Consider the following 14,845-nt stretch of genomic DNA (forward strand, 5'->3'; position numbering starts at 1 on the left):
CACATCCAAGGTTTGAGTCTCCCGCGGCTCACCTGGGAGACTGATGAGAGCATGGGGAAGGGGTTACAGGCAGGCGTATGGGCGGCCTCACAGTAGCTACACTGAAAGATCTGCACTTTGAATGACAGCTCCTCTGTGGCCACAGAGATGGAGCCTCCCTCCATCCATGTTCCTCAGCTTGGATGCTCTAGAACCTCCTTGTAATCCAAGGCCACATGTAATTAGGGAAGAATTGTGTTCAAGTGGCTGGGAGAAGTGGCTACAGAGTCAGGCGAGGTCCAGTGACCCTCACGTCCCTTCCTTCCGTGATGGCATCCAGCTGTGAGGAGCTATTGATGCAGGCACAGCTGGCCTGATGAAGATGGCAGCTGTTTTTCTGGGAGGATGGTACCCTACACTGGGGGGTATGTGGAGGAGGTGGGGGTGCTTCAATCTGTGGTGACATGGCTACTGGGGGTTCCCTCAGGCCGCTGCTGGGAAGGCCGTGACTGAACTGGGAAGCATTGCAGGGCTGTGACAACGGATGTCAAGCAACAAGAAGACATTGAGGGCATCAGGCAGCCAGATTTAGCCTCTTTGGGCCTCCTTTGTTTGTGTCTTAGGAAGAGGGTGTCGAGGTCTGGAGTGGCAGCCCACGGAGAGCTACTTCTGGGATACCACGGCCCTTGGAAGAGACACAGCTCCTGTCCTGGCTGCTCCCAAGCCTGTGGGGGTGACTGTTTTCTTGGTGATCCCAGTCAGCTGAGAGAGGGTTAGCACATGCTACAGGGCTGCCTACTGAAGAGGCGGGATCAAGGGGCTTGTCCTGGCTGTTCTGGGGCCTAGTGGGGTACAGTGTAGGCCGTGGACTCACCCTTTTACCCTCTGAGGTCACTTTCTGGGCTCCATTGGAGCACCCTCTCCGTATACACATGTTGATGAAGCAGTCATGGGGAGACCTGGCTGTGCCCAGCCCGGGCCATGCTCCGGGTCCCGCTGCTCTGCTGAGCTCAGAGGGCCTCACGGGTGCCTGGCATGGCGTTCCTTCACAGACCGAGAACGCATCGGGCAGGACTCAGCCTACGAGCAGGAGGGGAAGGTGCAGTTTGTGATTGACGCGGTGTACGCCATGGGCCACGCACTGCACGCCATGCATCGTGAACTGTGTCCTGGCCGCATAGGACTCTGCCCTCGCATGGACCCCGTGGATGGTACCCAGCTGCTTAAGTACATCCGGAACGTCAATTTCTCAGGTGGGGGCCTGGAGCGGGACACTACTTGTCTCTGGGGTGGTCTGGGCCTTGCAGCTGCAGGGTATAGAGGTCTGGGCTCATGAGGGTGGGAATGGCAGTCTCTGCAGATGTTCTGGGCGGGCTTCTTTTCAGAGACGCCGCTGTCTCTGCGCCAGGGTGAAGGCTCAGCAAAGTCCTTCCATGCAGGCATCGCAGGGAACCCCGTAACCTTCAATGAGAACGGAGACGCACCAGGACGTTATGACATCTACCAGTACCAACTGCGCAATGGCTCGGCTGAGTACAAAGTCATCGGCTCCTGGACTGACCACCTGCACCTCAGAGTAAGCCTGAGGACAGGGAGGGAGCATGGGAGGCAGAGTGCAGGCGCCTGGCGGGGTCAGAGGTCACTGGCTGACACCAAGCTATCTGAGAGTGAGTCCCTGGCTGCCAAGACCTCACTAGAAGGCAGCCATTTTACCCAAGAGGTGCCCTTGGGGTGATACCCCCAGCAATGAAACAGTTTTGTTTTGTTTGGGGTTTTGTTGTTGTTGAGAGGAAACATAGTGAGTTGTCTGGGGCTTCGTCTCTGCACTGCAGGACGCGTGTTCCCAGAGGGCAGAGCTTGATACCTTACAGTCTCTTCCAGGTATCCTCTCAAGGCAAGGAGCTCCCGCAGCCTGCCCAGCACAGACCCTCTCATTCCACACCCCAGAGCCTTCCCAGCTGGAGCAAATGTCTCAGGGTACTGTCCCTAGGGAGGTCACCTGGCTTGGAGGGACAGAGCCTGTTCCTGGAACATGGTTCTCCAGGGTTGGACGGAGAGCGGGCGGATCAGGCATGCTTTTCTCAGAGGACAGAGGCAGCCAGGCCTGTTCACAGTGGCAGTTCAGCACGTGCGCACCTCTCTGTACTGCCGTTCTAACTGTGTGATCTTCCCGAGAGGCTGGTAGCTCTGGGCCTTGAAGGCTGGGTAGGTGTGTGTGTAGTTCTGAAGGTCCCCTCTTCCCTCCCTGCCGGTCTGTCTGTTTCCAAGTCCCAGCTTGGCACCCTCCTGCTGCCTGTTCTGCCCCTGATCTAAGGAAGGGACTGGGTCACAGCAGTGAGGTAAGATGAGGGCTGGGCTTTCCAGCTTTCTCCCTGGGTGACTCGGTTTCGGTTGCCCAAGGAGCCACAGCAGGCAATCTTGCTGGAGCTGAGGGAGAGAACCAGGGTGACCAGGCTACCTAAGGAGATCTGTAGGTGAAGGAAGCTATCCTAGTGAGGTCCTACGGGACTCCCTGTGGGAGTCACTGGGAGTGACGAGAGGCAAGGTGACTTCAGACCAGCAACTCTTGGACCAGGTGGAGAGCAGCGGCTTAATGGGTCAAAGTGTTTTCTCAAAGGTGCGCAGCCCCCCGGGCATAGTGCAGACCCTAGGTTCTTTCTGGGAACCAGGGTTTTCCAGAATATCCATCATCGTCCTGGGACCTCATCTTTCCTTCAGGACCACTGCATAGCCACTGCTCCCTTTGGCTGCTGGAGTGATACATTCTATAATATACAGAGCCCACGCAAACCTCTTCATGTAGGTCTCCTTTATGCCTTGCCCTTCCCTACTCCCTGCTACTCAGTTCTGGAGCTCTCCGAAGAGCTTCAACCATCTGAGCACATTCCTGTAGGAGAGGGCATTCAGCAAACACGCACACACATGTGCACATGTTGTCCCATCTGGCCAGGCTTGCTGCTCTGAGAACAAACTAACTGATTGCCCTTGGAGGACTCCCTTGACCAGGGCTACCTAGTTAACCAGACTCCCTGGTCAGCACCTGCAGCTCTTCCTGGCCACACAAATCCCTTCTTACAATGTTGTGAGGGATTTGGTAGCGTGACACATTCCTGGGTGTGACAACACTCCTGTGGTGTGACACACTCCTGGGCGTGACACACTCCTGTGGTGTGACACACTCCTGTGGTGTGACACATTCCTGTGGTGTGACACACTCCTGGGCGTGACACACTCCTGGGTGTGACAACACTCCTGTGGTGTGACACACTCCTGGGCGTGACAACACTCCTGTGGTGTGACAACACTCCTGTGGTGTGACACACTCCTGGGTGTGACAACACTCCTGTGGTGTGACACACTCCTGGGCGTGACAACACTCCTGTGGTGTGACACACTCCTGGGCGTGACACACTCCTGGGTGTGACAACACTCCTGTGGTGTGACACACTCCTGGGTGTGACAACACTCCTGTGGTGTGACACACTCCTGTGGCTCCCTTTGCTTGCAGCAACTGCATCCTCAGAACCCTGCACTGAGCTTCATTTTGAGCTGGATGTAGAGGACTGCTAACCTTTGGGCTCTCAAGTGGCCTCTGATTGCACCCTGCTCCTCCTTTCAACTGAGCAGGACTCCGGAGTTGCTGGGTGGAGGGAGCTCAGGGCTGAGCCGTGAGGCTGTTGTCTTCTACTCCACGGGGCATGAGAACCACACGGGAGGGGCTCCACCCAGGCGGAGGTCTAGGCGGGTTGAAATGGGCACCATGCTTTCCAGGCCTCGGGGTTTGGAAGCCGGGACTCTTGGGGTCTTTGCCCTGCACTGATGCTCAGTATGACTCTAGGGTGTCACTTCTAGGCTCTCTAGACTCAGTTTCTCCAGAGGAGTATTGAGAGTTTCAATTCTAGCTGGGTTAGTGGTGTCTGGGTCACATGGGTAAGTTGTCTGATTCCAACTGTCAGCCAGTCAGCTCTGATGAAGTCCAGGAAGGTGAGCGTTTGGCCAGTGATGGACCGATCCAGGTGTGCAGCCAGAGACGATCTCAGGGTGAGGTCTGGGCGCTGCCAGCATATCCTGAAGCCAACTCTATGGTGCTGTCATTGCCAGATAGAGCGGATGCAGTGGCCAGGGAGTGGCCAGCAGCTGCCGCGCTCCATCTGCAGTCTGCCCTGCCAGCCGGGTGAGCGGAAGAAGACGGTAAAGGGCATGGCCTGCTGCTGGCACTGCGAACCCTGCACAGGGTACCAGTACCAGGTGGACCGCTACACCTGCAAAACCTGCCCCTATGACATGCGACCCACGGAGAACCGCACTAGCTGCCAGCCTATACCCATCATCAAACTGGAGTGGGACTCGCCCTGGGCTGTGCTGCCCCTTTTCCTGGCTGTGGTGGGCATTGCCGCCACGTTGTTTGTGGTGGTCACTTTTGTGCGCTACAATGACACTCCTATCGTCAAGGCCTCGGGCCGGGAGTTGAGCTACGTGTTGCTGGCGGGCATCTTTCTGTGCTACGCCACGACCTTCCTCATGATCGCAGAGCCAGACCTGGGGACCTGCTCACTCCGCCGTATCTTCCTGGGGCTCGGCATGAGCATCAGCTACGCTGCCCTGCTCACCAAGACCAACCGCATTTACCGCATCTTTGAGCAGGGCAAACGGTCGGTCAGCGCGCCACGCTTCATCAGCCCGGCCTCCCAGCTGGCCATCACCTTCAGCCTCATCTCCCTGCAGCTGCTTGGCATCTGTGTGTGGTTTGTGGTGGACCCCTCCCACTCGGTGGTGGACTTCCAGGACCAGCGGACACTTGACCCTCGCTTTGCCCGGGGTGTGCTCAAGTGTGACATCTCTGACCTGTCGCTCATCTGTCTGCTGGGCTACAGCATGCTGCTCATGGTCACATGTACCGTGTATGCCATCAAGACTCGGGGTGTGCCCGAGACCTTCAACGAAGCCAAGCCCATCGGCTTCACCATGTATACCACCTGTATCGTCTGGCTGGCCTTCATCCCCATCTTCTTTGGCACCTCACAGTCGGCCGACAAGGTGGGTGGTGGGTGCTCAGGGGGCATGGCCGAGTGGGGATTGAGAGCAGGAGCCCAGAGCCCAGGCAGCCCCGGGGGACACCTTCTGTTATACCTCACTCTGTTTTCTCTCTCAGTTGCAGGGTTTCCCCCTCTGGGGTTTTTATCTCCCATGCTGAGGGCAGGTACAGGCAGATGCCAAACTTCTCTATGGGCTACTCTTGTGGTGTGGGGCCCACACCCAAGGAAGATGGCGGCTTGAGAAACTGTTTTTGGCATCACCAGGGGAGTGATCTCTGGGGGTCTCTCCTCTGTGTCTGGCAGGGGTGTCTGGGTCGGTTGCTGCTAGACCACAACATGGCAGCTAAGACCTCCTTTTCCCTCACCCCTGCCTACTGAGTTCCTCTCCTCCCAGAGGCCAGACCTCTGCCTTCAGACACTGGGGCCAGCCCTATTCTGGATCCCCGCTCTCCCATCCTGGATCCCTGCTCTCTCATCCTGGATCCCTGCCCTCTCATCCTGGATCCCCGCCCTCTCATCCTGGATCCCCGCCCTCCTATCCTGGATCCCTGCCCTCCAGGGGTAACTTCTTGGTACCTGGAAGGAACTGCTAAGGTGTGTCACCATCGGAGATAACCCCTTCAGAATCCAGACAGGGTGGGGTTGCACTCTGAGCTACATTACAGGCTGCCCTGACCAGTGTGGCCATGCTATCCAGCACTAGCCCCTCTCCTAGCCTCCACATGGAGTCAGAGTGGAGAGACTGAGATTGAAGTCCTTGCACTTGGTACGCAGTCTCCATAGAGGTTTCTGCAGCCATGGGTGTGAAGTTCTGACAAGCCAGAGCTATGGGATACCCTGGTGCAAGGAGCCATGAAATGAGTATGGGAGAGAGAGAGAGAGAGAGAGAGAGAGAGAGAGAGAGAGAGAGAGAGAGAGAAAATGGCCTTCTTCTCATGTGTGCTGATGAGCTATGTCTGAGGTACACAGGACCACCAATGGTCCTGAGGGCATGGTATGAGCTGAGGATTCACAGCTGTCTGCATGGTGAAGGTGTGTGCACAGGGGGAGGTGCTGGTGTGAGCTGCGGGATTTACAGCTGTCTGCATGGTGAAGGTGTGTGCACAGGGGCAGGTGCTGGTGTGAGCTGCAGGATTTACAGCTGTCTGCATGGTGAAGGTGTGTGCACAGGGGCAGGTGCTGGTGTGAGCTGAGGATCCACAGCTGCCTGTATGGGGAGTGTGCACACAGGGCAGGTGCTGGTGTGAGCTGAGGATCCTGCCTGTATGGTGAGTGTGCACACAGGGGCAGGTGCTGGTGTGAGCTGAGGATCCACAGCTGCCTGTATGGTGAGTGTGCACACAGGGGCAGGTGCTGGTGTGAGCTGAGGATCCACAGCTGCCTGTATGGTGAGTGTGCACAAAGGGGCAGGTGCTGGTGTGAGTTGAGGATCCACAGCTGCCTGTATGGGGAGTGTGCACACAGGGGCAGGTGCTGGTGTGAGCTGAGGATCCACAGCTGCCTGTATGGTGAGTGTGCACACAGGGGCAGGTGCTGGTGTGAGCTGAGGATCCACAGCTGCCTGTATGGGGAGTGTGCACACAGGGGCAGGTGCTAGTGTGAGCTGAGGATCCACAGCTGCCTGTATGGGGAGTGTGCACACAGGGGCAGGTGCTGGGGGTTGCATAGAGGTGGCCATGCAGCTGTCCGAATGGATTTGTGTATATGCTGTGCTGGGGGACTCCTTCACCTACAAGCTTGTACATCCGGCAGCCGGGAAGGGGTGTAAGGTGTGCGTGTGAGTTCAGGTAGAGTTAGCAAGAGTGCATGGCTCCCCTGGGTGTCATGTGAGGCAGTCCAGGCTGCTCTAGTGAGCCAGGGATAACGGCTGTGAGGTATGGTGTGCCATCTATAGTGACCATTCTCTTTCCTGTAAGGTCACTGCTCAGTCGCTGTGGGCAGGGTGTGGCTGTAGAGTCTGCCAAGATACAGGAGGTTCCAGTCCCCACTGGGTCAGCCTGAGTTAAGGCCCAAAGTGGGTGGAGGTTCTCAGCTCCCCTGGGGCTCTCAGAGCCCTGGTACAGAGACAGGGGACTGTGACTCACACATCCAAGTCCTGTTATCTGTGCTTTGTCTCCCATCAAACCCTGTTCGCCACTGTGGGCCCGTGGCTGTGGCTGGCAGGACTTCAGAGAGAACTCCACAAAGAAGCTGCAGTATTGGCAGGCCGCCTGCCTGGTAACAGGATGGTAGCATTGGTCCTAAGGCTGGGAGATGGTTAGGTGGTAAGGTCACACTGCAGGCTGTCCCCCACTCTGCTGCCTTCAAGAACACCCTAAGGGCTGGGTCCCTCCCACACTCCTTCCCCTGACTCAGGCACCACCTGAGCTCTAGAGGAGTGTGGCTTCTCTAAGAGGGCTCACCAGCCACCTGCTCCTGGTACACCTGTACACAGGGGACCCCAGAAACAGTGCTGGAGCCAGAGACCAGCACCAGGGTTGGAGGGGAAATCTGTGTCCTGGGGCAAGGGTGGGCATCATTCCTTTACCTGGAGGTGGCTAGGGACTCCAGGGAGCTAGAGAGCAGATCTTCTAGTCTGAGCCGCTCTTTGTGTCTTCAGGGAGACTCCTGGGCTGGAAAGGGAAATAACTCAGAAACAATGACTGTGTGCAGCACTAGGTGCCTCTTACAGACGGGGCAAAGGCACACACAGGCTCCGGGCACATATTACATAGTCCAAAATGCTGCCCACTTTGCCTGTGAGGTCATAAGCCCAAAGAGGGGAGCAGGCCTGCGCAGCATCTCACTGTGGGCCAGGACAGATGGCAGAACAGACGGCCCCTACTCCTCAGGACCCCCGCAGCTTCAGAGAGAAGGGTGGGCTTGTTTCCTGCACCGCAGGGCTAGTGGTGACATGTGCCAGCTGCACATCTGGGGGCCTGGCAGTCTTCCCGGAAGGACGGAATGTCAGCTGCACTCAAGGGCCGAAACCCAGGCTCAGGGGCATTTCCTGTCCCCTCCATGCCAGCATCTGGGGCCCCAGCTGAGCTGAGAGGGGCAGCCAGGGCCTGGATCACCTGCCAGAAAGGAGGAGGCAGGAGAGAACCTGGGCGGGGCTGTGGCAATTGCCGGGCTCTGTTTGGAGGGCTTCCGCCATTGAAGAATGGATTATCCGACACCCAGATTAATGGGCTTTCATTTCACTAAACATCTGTCACCGTTAGTGCTGGCGAGCGAGCATGAAATGAGCTCTGACAGCGCTGTTGCCACAGCCGTCTTCCGCTGGGTGTCGTGGGTGCCCTGCCAGGCCTGTTCCACATGGGTGGCACGTGGTGGTAGTCACTGGGTGAGGGGCTGCTGGGAGCCCTTCCGAGGGACTCGCGGGTGCTCCTGTCACCCACAGCAGCCCTGTGCAGGGACAGTGCCTTTGAAGGTCAGCTCTGGTCCCCAAGAGCTGTGCTGGAGATATTTCTCCAGGTTGGATGTGGGGGTGTCCCATAGGCCTCCACCACTCTATCACAGACATGTTCCCCACACCCTGCACACTGTTAACCCTGCCCTTGCCACAGCCCAGTGAGGTAGGTACTGTAGTTTTCAGGCCTGTGCTGTACACGAGGAAACAGAGGCACAAGAACTGACCTGTCCAAGTTCACATCAGTCCCGGGAATTCTGAAGTCCCAGCTCTAGACGATGATTCCGCCTGCCCGAAGCCATCAGGTGCAGAATGGGCCTATCCCAGCTGTATCTATTCCTCGAACAGTGCTGAGCAGAGCGGGGCGGAGCTGAACGGGGCGGGTGAAGCTGGAGCAGGGCGGGGTCAGGGCCAGGTGGGCGGAGTCTTTGCAGGGAAGGGCGGAACTGACCCCCACCTGCGGCCCCCCACAGCTGTACATCCAGACCACCACGCTGACGGTCTCCGTGAGTCTGAGCGCCTCTGTGTCCCTGGGAATGCTCTACATGCCCAAAGTCTACATCATCCTCTTCCACCCGGAGCAGAACGTGCCCAAGCGCAAGCGCAGCCTCAAAGCTGTGGTCACCGCAGCCACCATGTCCAACAAGTTCACGCAGAAGGGCAACTTCAGGCCCAACGGGGAAGCCAAATCAGAGCTGTGTGAGGACCTAGAGGCCCCAGGTGAGTGTATGTCCTCTTCCCTCTGCCTCCCGGCCCCACCCCCACCCCCTTCTTGCTCAGGCAGCTACAGGCCTCATCACTACCTGCTCTCGGGTAACCAATAGGAGACAGTGGGTGGCCGGTGAGCACAGTTGTCCTGTCTAGTCCTTCCTGGTGGTTTCAGAGAACTTTAGAGGCTCCCTGTGGGCGGCCACATCCTCTGTGCCTAGTTCCTGCAGGTTGCTGAGACCCCACCATATCCCTGTTCCAGTTCTCAGTCCCTTTGGGGGAGGGGCTGCCACAGAGGCCCAGTTCCTGGAGTAACCCAGGAAGGGTCTGAAAGACAGGGACCCGAGAGCATGGCCATCCTGGGGCAGGTGAGCGAGGATGGAGTGGGTGGGTCTTCGACTAATGTCCCCATGGAGCAACATTTCCCCCAGGGGCTTGTAGGAAGTCCCAGTTGAGAGGGTTGTGAGCTGAAGGCCACATACAGCGCCAGTTGGTGGCAGCAGGGTCAAGCTTCACCTGGCCTTGATCCCCAGAGGAAGTTGAGGCTGGCCTCAACAAGGTATCTTCATCTGTGCTATGGCTTCCCTGTCTCTGGGGTCCCCATCCTCTGTGTGGGGCGATATACCAGGTCTCTGACATGGTCTCCCCCTCACCCCGTGTTAGCAGCTTCTCTGCGACATGCTTCCCTGTTTTTGCACTGCCCCTCCTATAGAACCATGTGACCCTTGCCCTCTGATCCTGGCCCTTCCTTCATGTTCCGGCTTAAGATGGGAAGGGGCAGGGCCCCCCGATCCGTGCAGCTGCATCTGTATTTCTGGCCTGAGCGTGGAGACTCCTGGCTCCTTCCTATGGACATCTGCCCAGTCCAGCCCTATTCCTTCAAGGACCTGTGCAGCAGAGCAGAAGCAGCTTTGCACACTGCTCCGCACACAAATGGACAGGCATTCACATGCACACACACGCACATATGCATTCACACGCATACCGTCTATCAAGAGCAGCATGTATCAATGCTATGACTCAGGAGGGTGACAGACACTGTTACACTCAGCAATCAGAAGGGGCCACAGGGTGAGGGTCTTTGCAGCATTCTGATGGCCACAATGACATTGTCCCTCTGCCCTGCTCAAGTCCATTACAAGGTCATAAAAGGAAGTGTGTCAGGTAGAGGGAAGCTAAGCCCCCAACCCTGCTCCTTCAAGGGAGGGGCCAGCACCCCCTGCAGCTAGGGCCAGAGGAGGCAGCTCCTTCTGTCCCCTGTCTCTCAGTGTGACAGGGCTGCAGAGTGATCAGTTCCAGGGATAGCCCAGATGAGGGGGTGTTAGAGGGAGAGTGGGGACATGTCATGTCTATGGAGCAGGGACATTTTTCACCCTGTCAAGTTCAGGCCACATATCTTTAAACAAACAACAGAATAAATAATTTAGAACCCTGATTGCAGGCAGATTGGCGCAGAATCACAGGGTAACAAGCGGTGGTTGTTAGCCTTGTGCCTCAAGCTGGCTCTCAAATCGCCGTGTAGGTTGGCTGGTGACTGAGAACCCTTGGGAGGGCTCTGCCACACCTTCGTGCCTTCTCTCACAAAGGCGGCACTTCTGCAGCGCCAAGTACCCACCCTGACCTCGCTGCCACAGCCCCTGAGCTGAGGGTTTCTCTGTCCCTGACCCGAGCGCCAGCTGCTGTGTTTGTTGTCCTCTGGTTTGCTGGCAGAGAGCCACTGCTCCTGCTTGGGGAGGGTTAATTTGTTAGCAGGCTATACGGCACTTGCTGAGGAGACCCGGATGGTGACCCAGGTCCCTTCCCTGCTGACTGATTTTTTACTGTGTGCCTACTGCTAGCCAACTTGCTGTTCCCATTTCCCAGGTGGTGAGACAGACTTTGACAAAGGCCTGGGGGCCGAGACCCCATTCTGAAAGCTCTGGAGTCAGTGATTCAGGTAGTTTAGAGGAAACAGACAGCTCTGGCTAGTGGGACCCAGATGCCATGCCATGAACTTTTTTCTTATCCCCTTAACAGCTTCCGATGCAGCAGGGCCCAAGGCCTGCATTCCCTGCAGGGGTCAGCTCCCACCACTGCTGAGGTTTCTATCTCCAGGCCCTGAGCCCCTGGAGGATCTTGCGACTGGGAAAGTTTTTATCTGTTTGCACAGGGAATGAGGGAGTCTGGGCAGCTGGTTCATAGCAGCTGGGACAGCAAGAAGGACCATGCACTGTGGTTTTGCTGGGGCAATGGTGTTTAGACAGTGGAAATGTTGAAAGTTTTAGCAGTCCTTTGGGAAAAGAATTCTTGCTTGTTTATTCTAACTATAGGAAGGGAAACTGAGGCTCAGCAGAAAAAGGAAGGAGCCACCGGGGCTACCCAGGAAGGAGGAAGCTCTGCTCTACTAGAGAGAAACTCTGCTGCTCCTCGTCCAGCACAGCTGCCATCCTGCATCCCAGCTTTTTCTCCTGAGCTTTCCCAGTTCATCTCAGGGCCAGGGTGGCTCCCATCTCTGTCCCATCATCCTGCAGTTCTCTTGGTTATCTAGCTCCCTGGAGAGATTTGGGGTTGCTTTGTGTACCACTGTTCTTATCTTTCCCTGAATGTTAGGACATGCTTCCTTCCATTGCACCCAGCTTCTGCTTGATACTTCTTCAGATAGGGAGCCCACTACCACTTCAGGTCTCTTGCCCCCTCCCCCTGGCCAGGAGAAAGTTGTTTCTTTAACTGAACTGAACTCTGGTCTTGGTACCTCTTGAGGTCCCAGAAGAAGAACCAAGAGGCTGGAATCAGGCAGATGTTTATCTCTCACTAGTGTCTAAGAAGATGATGGATGGGCCCAGGTCCCTTCCATCTCATTGCTCTTTTGGCCCCCCAAGGATTGAAGGCTGGCTATCTCCAGTGTTTGCTTTCCTCATGAAACAGAAAAGAAAGGGTAGGCGTGCAGGGGGAGCCTCTGTTGCTCAGACTGTGGTGGAAGCTGCACACCATCATCCTACCTGGCACCTCATTGCTTGATAGACACCATGACCATCAGCAACTTGGGCCGGTGGGGGAAGGGTTTCTGTCATCCTAAAAGTTGTAGTCATCATTGAGCTAAGGCAGGAACGCAAGGCAGGAGCTTGAAGCAGAAACCACGGAGGAAGGCTACTTACTGCCTTGTTCTCTGGCTCATGCTTTCTAGCTTTTTTATACAGCTCAGACCCACCTGCCTGAAGATGGTGTGGCCTACGGCGGGCTGGCCCTTCCGCATCCATCCTTAGGACAATTCCTCACAGACATGGCCACGGGCCAGTCTGATCTGGGTAATGTCCCAACTGAGACTCCTTCAAATGACTGTAGGCTGTGTCAAGTGACCCTAACTAGGACACCATCCTCCCTTGGATTTCATTAACAAGATTTACCACGGAGCCTGCTCACCTCTAGGAGAGGCTGGGAGGCGTTGTCCTTGACTTGGCAGCCATGTGCCCAGTGTAACAGGGATCAGGGAGGCAGCCTTGGACCTTGGTGCTGCCCTGCCCCGTCCCCTCTCTTCCGGGACACGTGTCCCTGGCCCACCCCCATGGGTGTGCCTCCCTTTCAGAGCTGAAAGAGTCCCAAGGGAAACGAGGCAGCTCCAAGATGAGAGCATTTTTTCCCCATCCAAATCCTCTCCACCCCCACCCCAAGCACCCTATCACTGTCCCTGATGGAGACCCCAAACATCTCAAGGCAAGACCAGCCAAGGGTGTGGCCAGCCTCCTCGTGCCTCTGACCATAGAGGCAACCTTCCCTTGGTCTTCCTGGATGGCCAGGGTGGGGAGGGGAGAGTCGCATGCCTCTGAGAGCTGATGCCATCATCTGGCTGGGATCCTAAGGATGCTATGGCCAGGAAGTGAGAGGACCTCAGAGGTCTCAACTGGGATGGAGGACGTGAGTGAGGGCCAGAGTGACCAAACCAGAGAAGGTCTGAGGGGGACAGGCCACCAGGCATGGACAGGATGGGTGCTCCAGGTCTCCAGGATCAGGGACTGTGTCTTGCTTGGGCAGAGGTTGTTGTGAGTCCATTGCTTGCCTCAACTGCTTGCCAAGCAGGGCCCCTCTATGGCCACTGATTCCTCTCAGAGCAGACCCCTCTGATGGCCACTGATTCCTCTCAGAGCAGGGCCCCTCGATGGCCACTGATCCCTTTCAGCCCCACACTACTCCAGGTCACCACTCGAACACACTGAGTTATTTCTCTTCCCAACTGTCTGGGGCTGAACCCTTGAAAGATTTCCCTTGGCGAATGTTTTAAGATTCTATAATTACATCATACATCCAAAGAACTATTTCGAGGCACGATAGAGTTAGGAGATGATAACGGGTCTATAGTGGGGAGGTGCTCAAAGATGGGGTCACATCTGAGTGACATTGTGGGGACGAGGCATGCTCCAGGTTGTGGTTCACCTGAGCAAAGATGGGCTGGGGAATCCTGTGTGGGACCTGGGGTTGGGGCTGGCAAGAGAGGCAGCTTTGGAGCAGCCTGGGCTGGGAGCCTGGTGGAGTGTCATGGGGTAGTACCTCTAGGGACGGAGGCCTTGGAAGAGGCAGTGTTGACGCCTGGCTCTCTGCTCTCTCTCCAGCACTGGCAACCAAACAGACCTATGTCACCTACACCAACCATGCAATCTAGCTGGGCTGAGCCAAGCAGGTCGAAGAGTCACAACCTCTGAGGATGGTGCATTGGGCCAGGGCCGTTCCTGAGGGCCCTGCTGATGTCCTGCCTGCCCCATGGGCATCCACGAATGTGGCTTGGTGCTGAGGACAGTAGAATCCCCGGCCATCACTGCTGGGCAAGCCGTGGTGGGCAACTGGAGGAGGCTGAGTGGCTGGGGCCCAGCCCCAGGGCACAGGGGCTTGGTCTCGAGATCCCGGCCCCCCCGGCCTTTTCTCCTCCTCCTGCCTCTGTCTGTCCTGTTGGTGACCCTGGTTGGTCCTTACCCCTGTCTTTGCATTTCTCTTCCGTCTTTCACTCTGCATGTGTTGTCTGTTTGGGCTTTCTGCTTCTGTGTGTTTCTTTCTGCTCCTGCCTGTCCTCGGCCATCTGCCCTGTCCCATGCCTTCTGCTTCCTTGAGTTGCCCCGCCCCCATCCCATGTCATTTCTCAAGCATTTTGCTTTTCTGTCCCGTCGGCCTCATCTCTCCCAGCCTTTGTTCCCTTTGCTCCATCTGCCAATTCTTCCATGTTGCAAAAGAGAAAAAAGGGGGGAGGGATCGAAACACAAAAAAAGCCCAAACAAAAACTAATCTTGAGTGTGTTGCAAAGTGCTGCGTCCTCCTGGTGGCCTCTGTGTGTCCCTGTGACCTGTGGCCTGCAGCCTGCTCGCCCACCCTACCCGTCTGCCGTGTGTCCTGCCCGCCTGCCCGCCTTGCCCCTCCTGCCAACGACACGGAGTTCAGTGCCTGGGTGTTTGGTGATGGTCCCCGATGTGTAGCATGACTGTTTTTATACCGAGAACATTTCTAATAAAGATAAACACATGGTTTTGCATCCGGCCTGTGTGTCCACTGAGGGCCCATGTTCAGCTACAACAGGTGGCCGGGGGGCTGAAGGTGAACTTCAGAAGGCTGCTGGCGGGGATAGGAGGAAGGCTTCATGGTGGTTTTAGATCTGGATGGTTGGTATCCCAATAAAGTGAGCAGGACACTGAATTGGGGCTGGAGAGATGGCTTGGTGGATACAAGGCATCTTGCAGAAGACCCAAGTTTGGTTCCCAGCATTCACATCAGG

The 14,845-nt window shown here is 56.6% G+C and overlaps 1 protein-coding gene across 4 annotated transcripts in view; it reads left to right on the forward strand.

Annotated features, from left to right (window-relative positions):
* Grm4 (glutamate metabotropic receptor 4) overlaps nucleotides 1-14,605 on the forward strand; it is an 84,118-nt gene extending 69,513 nt beyond the window's left edge. For 3 of the 4 annotated variants that reach the window (XM_057794365.1, XM_057794364.1, XM_057794366.1), the window contains 5 exons: nucleotides 1,032-1,232; nucleotides 1,419-1,555; nucleotides 4,081-5,016; nucleotides 8,880-9,126; nucleotides 13,698-14,605. In XM_057794365.1, the coding sequence (XP_057650348.1) occupies nucleotides 1,032-1,232; nucleotides 1,419-1,555; nucleotides 4,081-5,016; nucleotides 8,880-9,126; nucleotides 13,698-13,747 (1,571 nt within the window). In that variant the 3' untranslated portion in view covers nucleotides 13,748-14,605. Of the gene's footprint in view, nucleotides 1-1,031; nucleotides 1,233-1,418; nucleotides 1,556-4,080; nucleotides 5,017-8,879; nucleotides 9,127-13,697 lie in introns of those variants that run through there. The other variant, XM_057794367.1, reaches the window with a different exon arrangement.
* The last annotated feature ends 240 nt before the right edge of the window (nucleotides 14,606-14,845 follow it).

This window comes from Chionomys nivalis, chromosome 19, assembly GCF_950005125.1.
Source record: "Chionomys nivalis chromosome 19, mChiNiv1.1, whole genome shotgun sequence".
In the NCBI taxonomy this organism is placed as follows: Eukaryota; Metazoa; Chordata; class Mammalia; order Rodentia; family Cricetidae; genus Chionomys; species Chionomys nivalis.